The sequence below is a fragment of the Clupea harengus genome, chromosome 3 (genome assembly GCF_900700415.2).
Source record: "Clupea harengus chromosome 3, Ch_v2.0.2, whole genome shotgun sequence".
NCBI lineage: Eukaryota > Metazoa > Chordata > Actinopteri > Clupeiformes > Clupeidae > Clupea > Clupea harengus.
Window position 1 is genome coordinate 16,875,993 of NC_045154.1, and position 7,500 is coordinate 16,883,492.

The 7,500-nt window shown below is 50.4% G+C and overlaps 1 protein-coding gene across 3 annotated transcripts in view; it reads right to left on the bottom strand.

Moving 5' to 3' along the window:
• The window catches only part of tle3a (TLE family member 3, transcriptional corepressor a), a 33,619-nt gene that overhangs the window by 6,758 nt on the left and 19,361 nt on the right, over positions 1-7,500 (bottom strand). Inside the window, exons 8-13 of one of the 3 annotated variants that reach the window (XM_031564795.2) lie at positions 5,897-6,092; positions 5,249-5,256; positions 1,934-2,056; positions 1,298-1,348; positions 997-1,149; positions 140-269 (exon numbers count right to left, since the gene is read on the bottom strand). In XM_031564795.2, coding sequence (XP_031420655.1) covers positions 140-269; positions 997-1,149; positions 1,298-1,348; positions 1,934-2,056; positions 5,249-5,256; positions 5,897-6,092 — 661 coding nt within the window. Of the gene's footprint in view, positions 1-139; positions 270-996; positions 1,150-1,297; positions 1,349-1,933; positions 2,057-5,248; positions 5,257-5,896; positions 6,099-7,500 lie in introns of all 3 variants that reach the window. The other 2 variants (XM_031564793.2, XM_031564794.2) reach the window with 2 other exon arrangements.

The following is a 7,500-nucleotide window of genomic DNA, read 5'->3' on the forward strand; positions in this document are numbered from 1 at the left end:
GAGATGAGGATGGAGGAGTAAGAGAGAGAGAGAGAGAGAGAGAGAGAGAGAGAGAGAGAGAGAGAGAGAGAGAGAGTGTTGGTGACATCAAGAGCGAGAGAGAGAGAGAGAGAGAAGAGAGAAAAGAGGAGAGACTCACCCAGTGCCTCCATGGGGGGCTTGCCCAGGATGGGCCTGAGTCCAGGGGTGGTGCTGGTGCCAGGCGTGGGGGCGTCGTTACGGGGCGTGGGGGTGTTGGACTTCAGGCCCGGCGTGGAGGATTTGTCATTCTGTCGGGAGCAGAGCGAGAGAATTAGAGGAGTTACACGCACACACAGAGAGAGAGAACGAGAGAGAGAGAGAAAAACATTCAAAATCCTCCCAAAAGACAAAAAAAAAAAAAAAAAAAAAATGAAAGCAGCATCTAGGCAGAAGATTTGAGAGCAGGCTGAACTTAATCCAATCCAATTCTGACAAACTCGCTACTCCTACCAGGCTATAAACCCAAGCCATTTATCCCAAACCCATTACTGCTACAATGGAGACGAGGCAGCTTTTTATCCCTCTCTCTCCCTCCCTCCCTCCCTCTCTCTCTGCTTTAATCTTCCTCTCCCAGGCCGGGTCCTGTGAATGGTTAAGGGCATTGGGCTATTAGTGCAGGAGCTTCAGCTGATCGGACGGAGGGGACGCATTAGACCTGACATTTACAGATGTATTTAAAGTGCACACTTTTACTCCACCCGCTACGCGCTAAGACAGAGATGGCACCGTCGTCACCTGATTTACTCCTAGCGTCACCCCCTGCGCCACACACACACACACACACACACTGATTCTTACATGGGTGGAAAAATGGAAGTAAAGGGAACAGAAAGAGAGGAAGAGAGAGAGGAGAGGAGAGGATGAAGGAGAGGAGAGGAGGAGTTAACCCTTACATGGCTGTGATGAGAGAAGAGAGGATGAGAGAGAGGAGAGGAGAAGAGAGGAGAAAAGAGGAGAGGAGGAGTTAACCCTTACGTGGCCGTGGTCCTTGGTCTTAGACGACGGTGTGCTGCCCGAGGAGGCCACAGAGGCGGGGCTGTTGGGCGTGTCCTTCTTTGGAGGGCGGGGTTTGTCCAGACCATTCTCTGGTGGGGAGTGAGCTGGGCTGGCTCTAGGGGTGGCTGGGTCCTACACACACACACACACAGAGAGAGAGAGAGAGATTGAAATGGTCAGTGATTAACACGGCAGTAAAATGACTTGCAAATAATACTCAGGCTTATGCAAATCTGCACTGGTTACAAAAATGTCAGGCTGAACGCAGGCATCTCCTCACCTCATTGGAAACATCAACCACCAGATCGTCACTCTTATCACCATCACTGTCCTGTGGGGGGTGGGGGGTGGATTGTATCAGAGTAGGTGACAGACACAATGGAGGGGGGTGGATGAAGAATGCAGAAGTCGGTTAGATCAGCACACTAGATATGACTCATAATAATAACACACATCTCAGGCCACGGACATTTCAGCAGCGGATTGCAGTTAGGGGTGGAAGAAAATAGCAACACACTTCCGTTATCGCCATATCATGCAAAGATTCATGGCCAACAGTGGTTCATTGTGTGTTGTGTTGTAACCCCGACTGCAAGAGAGCAGTGTTGTAATGAACCATTTCACTCCTCTACTCAGCAAGTAACAGTAACAATGCAAACAGAGACAGGAAGTAGCGTAGGGACGAAACCCTTTCGTTAGCATTAGCAAACATTTGACCCTGTGTGCCCTGTATTAAATGCCACTATTTAAATGTCTATTTTTTTTAAGGTGGTGTAGCAAATTCCAAAACTCGGTACACAACCATTCCCACACCAAACTACCTCTGAGGTTGTGCTCGTCAACACTGCAGAAAGAACCACCAAGGAGCGCACGCGTGCGCGCGCGTGTGTGTGTGTGTGTGTGTGTGTTCACTCACGTATCGACTCATGTTGTCCTTCTCATCCACTTTGCGTTTCTTGGACTCCAGGCTGTAGTCTGAGGACCCACGGTGCTTCTCGCTGGCCGTACGTAGACTGTCTGACGGGGAGATGGAGTTGTTCTGCACCGCAACAAGGAGAAAACACACACACACACTTTATTAGAATATCAGGTTCCGTCTTACATTACTGTTTCAGATACTAGGCCACTTTGATCCGTTACTGAGGACGGTAAAACTTCCTCCATGCTATTAACTTACACACCCCGAAGACTACGGGCAGAATTCGGGGGAATTACATTTAAAAAAAGGGAAATTATAATAAAAAGAAAATACTGGAAAGAAAGGGAAAAAAACGTTCCCCAAACGGCTGCTATCAGAGAGTGACAGGTACTCCTGCAGCTGTGGATGTTGTCAGTAAGCCAAGCCGGGAAGCAAGGAGGAGAAGGGGTTGGGGGTGGGGTTGGCTTTTATCAATCCACAAACCGCACACTTGGAGGAAAAAAAAAAAACCTAAGAGGCCTATTCATTCTAATCAGACTCGTCAGAAAGCAAACAGACCCAAACACAATGTGATCCCCACGCCAAGGCCAAGGCCGTATCTAACAACATGCAGTTAGACTAAACACACGAGAATGTGCTGGCTGCACAACAAAGCACACACACACACACACAGATATTCTCTCTCTCTCTCACTCACACACACACACACACACACGCTCTTTCACACACACACGACTTGTTTTCTGTTTTCAAGTCTAACCCCTCTCTCTCCCTCTTCCCCCCCCCAACTGCCCTCCTGAAAGAGACAACAAACAGCTTCAGCTGGACATCAGCGGAGCGGAGCACGGGGCACAACAACAGCCCTTTCTCTTCAACAAGCAGGGCTCTGTGTGTGTGTGTGTGTGTTCCTCTGGCTTTTTGAGCAGGCTTGAGACTATGTGTTTGAGCCTGTGTGTGAGTGTGCACGCCCATTTGAGTCTCTGTGGGTATACAAATTTGAGAGTCTGTGTAGCAGTGTGTGCATGTTTGAGGGTCTGTGTGTGAGTGTGTGTGTGTGTGTGTGTGCGCAAGAATGTATGAATGCGAATGTTTGAGGGTCTGTGTGTGCAAGTATATATGAATGCAAATCTTTGAGGGTCTCTGTGTGTGTGTGTGTGTGTGTATATGAATGCGAATATTTGAGGGTCTGTGTGTGTGTTTGAATGCAAATGTTTGAGTGTGAGTGTGTGTGTGTGTCCACTGCTCTCCTGTGTAGCTAACGGCTTGTCTGGAGGGAGTAGCGGGCAGCTCCGGACTAAAAGGAGGTTGGCACACACAGAGGGGAAATCTCTGTGCCCACGGAGTGGCACCGCGGTGCCCTGGGCCTGGGCAGCCAGACTGGGGCTCTGTGCCCACTTTCTCTCTCTGGCACTGCCACCACATAACGGCCCCTCAGCCTGGCACAGCCAGCACGTCCGGCCCGCAGACAGGAAGTGCTGCTCTGTAATGCCCTCTTGGCGAGCAGAGGGATGCAGAAATGGCCACTCACTGATCCAGCACCAGCAGACCACACACACACACACACACCCACCCACTACGCCCTCACACATTAAGGCCTGCTGCTGTACCAGAGCCAAGTTCTCTCACAGAAAATAAGGGATGAGGTGTGTGTGTGTGTTTACGCAACAGATGGATGTGTGCCAAGACATGGATGAGCTACTTTTATCGCTTCCAGTACCATCCTCTCCTTTTGAAGCTCCCTGTCCCACACACACACACACACACACACACAGATGTCTTCCTAAGAGCTTCTCTTAAAAGTGTTTAAACCCAAAACAGCGTGTGTGAGAGTGTGTGTGTGTGTTTTAATACCTTTAGTACCATCCTCTTTCTAAAGCACAAAACACACACCCCGAGAAAACAACAACAAAGCCACCATGTGCTAGAAGAAAGGGCGCAGACGGGAGCTAGAGGAGACATCAGCTCTTCCTGATACCGTCAAAACATCAGCCCTTATCAGTTCAAAAACACACACACACACACACACACACACACACAGTAAGAGTAGCTTTCTGGGGCTCTGACTTTACTGGAGAACAAGACAATTCAGGCTAAATGTGCGTGCCCGTGTGTGTGGGTGTGTGTGTGGCTAAACGTCTACCTGCTCTGTTTGAACTAGAGATGAAGCAGGAGTCAAAAATGAAAGAATGAAAAGAGAGAGAAAGAGAGTGAGAGAGAAAGGGTGTGAGAGAAAGAAGAAAAGTGAGAGAAAAAGAGTGCGAGTGAGAAAGAGAGAAAAAGAGAGTGAGGGTGAGAGTGTGAGAGACAGAGAATGAGTGTGAGAAAGAGTGTGAGAAAAAGAGAGATGATCTCTGTGTGTGTGTGTGTGTGTGTGTGTGTGTGTGTGTGTGTGTGTGTGTGTGTGTGTGTGTGTGTGTGTGTGTGTAGATGGCTGCTGTGTTCCTGCAGAATGCCTGACCTTTACAGCGATGCTCAGCATGACTCATTCCCTCAGTCGCCATCCCACAGATCAGATGACCCCACACACACACACACACACACAAAATGCACAAACATGACAACCAAGACTGAAATTCATGGATACACCGAACCACCCCCCCCCACACACACACACACACACACACACACACACACGATTTCCATCGGCCCGGATATCAGCAGCCATCGGAGAGATTTAAGCCGGGAGGATAAATGCTTCTTACAAGGGCAAGCACAGGAGGAGAAAACTATTCTATGTCAGTACTCATACATATTTATACAGGGCAGGAAGGATGGAGAGGGAGGAGGAGAGCTAGAGGGGGAAGGAGGGAGGGAAAGAGAATAAAAATGGAGAGAGAGAGAACAAGATGGACAGTCAAGCAGATGAGGAAAATCCTTTAAGAAGGAGGTGTGCGTGTCAGTGTGAGTGTCTGTGTCTGAGTGTGTCTGTGTGTTAGTGTGTGTGTCTAAGCCCTCTTTAATTGTGATGAAATTATAGAGGAGCTAATCCTGACGCTGTGTTACGAGTCATTTCCCCTCTGAAGGAGACGCCAGGCCTTCTGCACCAAACCTCATTTCCCTATTAAAGCTACTGAACGCGCACACACACACAGACCCCACCAGTGCGATTACTGAGCCCCAGACCCAAATCTGCAGACAGACACACACACAAACATATACGCATGCACACACGCCTGGCATGACATTTACATTCACAGCCATTTCTGGAGCTTTCTTCCATCTTCTTTGACCAAGGGAGCACAGCATTCTCTCTCTCATGCAGATGAACGGGCGTACACAGACAACAACAGACAAAGGAAAGGGGAGACTTACCGTGCTCTCTTTTGTTATCAGAGCCCAGGCGCGATGAGTGACGACAACAGGCCAGAGAGAGGGGGAGAAAGAGAGAGAAAGAGAGAGAGAGAGAAGAAAGAAAAAGAAAGAGAGGAACAAATGAGTCAGTGAAAACATCCAGCTGACAAACACAGGCGTGTCTACTGGGAGGTGTGTGTGTGTGTGTGTGTGTGTGTGTCTCTCTTGGCCCCAGATTGCTGCTGCTGCTGCTGCTGCTTCTGTACTCATCAGTCTCGGGGCTCAGGAGTGCGGAGTCTGTCCTTTGGCTGACCTTCCCTGGCCCGACACACAGAGAGTGATTCGGCCTTAGAAAAATGCTAACGCTGCCTCAGTACTGGGCCTCTGCCCGGACGGACGGACAGACAAAGCGCGCTCTGGGTTTTCCCCTCGTCGCCACTCATCAAAAAGTCAGCAGGTGTTTAATATGCAGCAGCCACTTTTTTATGAGGATGCAGAATGAATACAGGGGTCAATTTCTTTCCAAAATACAAATTTAATCATTCATAATGTCAGTCTGCATTAAACATCACATCTACGGGGCACCTCCCCCTTCTCCTCAGGGCGGGCTCTCTGAATGGCTGGCGGCGCGGCGGAACCAGCCTGCCGATTGGCCGAAGGGGCCCTCACCTCTGTGCTCCAGGTCGTGGTGGTTCTTCTCGTCCTTGACGGGCAGGTGGGCCTGGCTGCCCAGCGCTCCCAGGGCCAGCAGGCCCGAGCCGGAGCCGGTCACGGAGGGGAGGCCGGGGGGCTGCAGGCCGGAGGGGTGCGGGGGCAGCGCCACAGGGCCGTGGGCGGCGTGGGACAGGTGCTGCGCCTGGAGCTGCTGCTGCTTGGCGAGGGGGGGGGGGGGGTGAGAGAGACACACACAGAGCGACGAGTGGGCCAGAGGGACACAGCAGTGTACACAAAAATACACACACACACACACATATTTCAACAGTTACGAGTAACATGCAATAATGCATTCACACACACACACACACACACTTCAACAGTTATGAGTAACATGCAATAATGCACGAGCATGCAAACACACACACACACACGCACGCACGCTTATAACAGTTACAAGTCGTACATGCATTGAAGCCTACACATGTACATGTAAGCATTCAAAAACAGTCGATTTTTCGACACTTTCTTGCAAATCATGGCATGCAATCATAACTAGGTACATATACAGTCTGACACACACTCACACAGCAAACACACGGCTAACACACTCACACACACACAGCTAACACGCGGCTAACACGCGGCTAACACGCGGCTAACACGCGGCTAACACACGGCTAACACACGGCTAACACACGGCTAACACACACACCGTGATTCTCCCTGCTCCTAAAGACCGTTTGCCTACATCATCTTTTAGACTTCTCACACACGTACTCAAACAGACCCACACACACAGTTAAACTCCATCAGAGCTGTGCGTGTGAGGGGGGAGAAGGCAAAGCCATTAGCGCCTTCACACGTCTCTGGCAGCGGGGCGGAGGGGCTGGGTGTAGGGTGGCACCTCTGCCCGTGAAGGGCAGCTGGTTGAGCAGGGGTGGGCAGAGCAGAGATTAACACGGGGGAGAAAATAGAACTGCAGAACACACACCCTGCAAAAAGCACCCTCAGTGATGTGGCCACACACAATGCAGTGGGGACACACACACACACACACACACACACACACACACACACAGTGAGGTAAACGTGGCCCTGGGAAGAAACGACCGGCACCTAAACATACGCAAGGCCTTTCCAAAAGTAAACCACCACCCAGAATCTAGCCGTCTCTAAAGCCGATCCAGACCAGGAATGGATAAAGCGCGGGGTCAGACACAAGCCGCATGGGAGCCAGACTCACACACACACACACACCAGCCGTGGGTGGGGAGATCTGACCAGGACAGGTAGTCAGGACACATCACACTGCCCATCGGCCGTCTGACTGACTGACTGGCTGATGATGGAGCGGAGAGAGAAGACATCTAGAGCTCCAGAGAACATGAGAAAGAGAGAAAGAGAGTGAGAGAGTAAGAGTGAGATAGTGAGAGAGACGACATCTAGCGCTCCAGAGAGTGCAGCCATACCAGAGAACATGAGAAAGAGAGAGTGAGAGAGTGTGAGAATAAGAGTGAGAGTAAGAGTGAGAGAGTGAGAGAGAAGACATCTAGAGCTCCAGAGAGCACAGCCGTACCAGAGAACATGAGAAAGAGAGAGTGAGAGAGTGTGAGAGT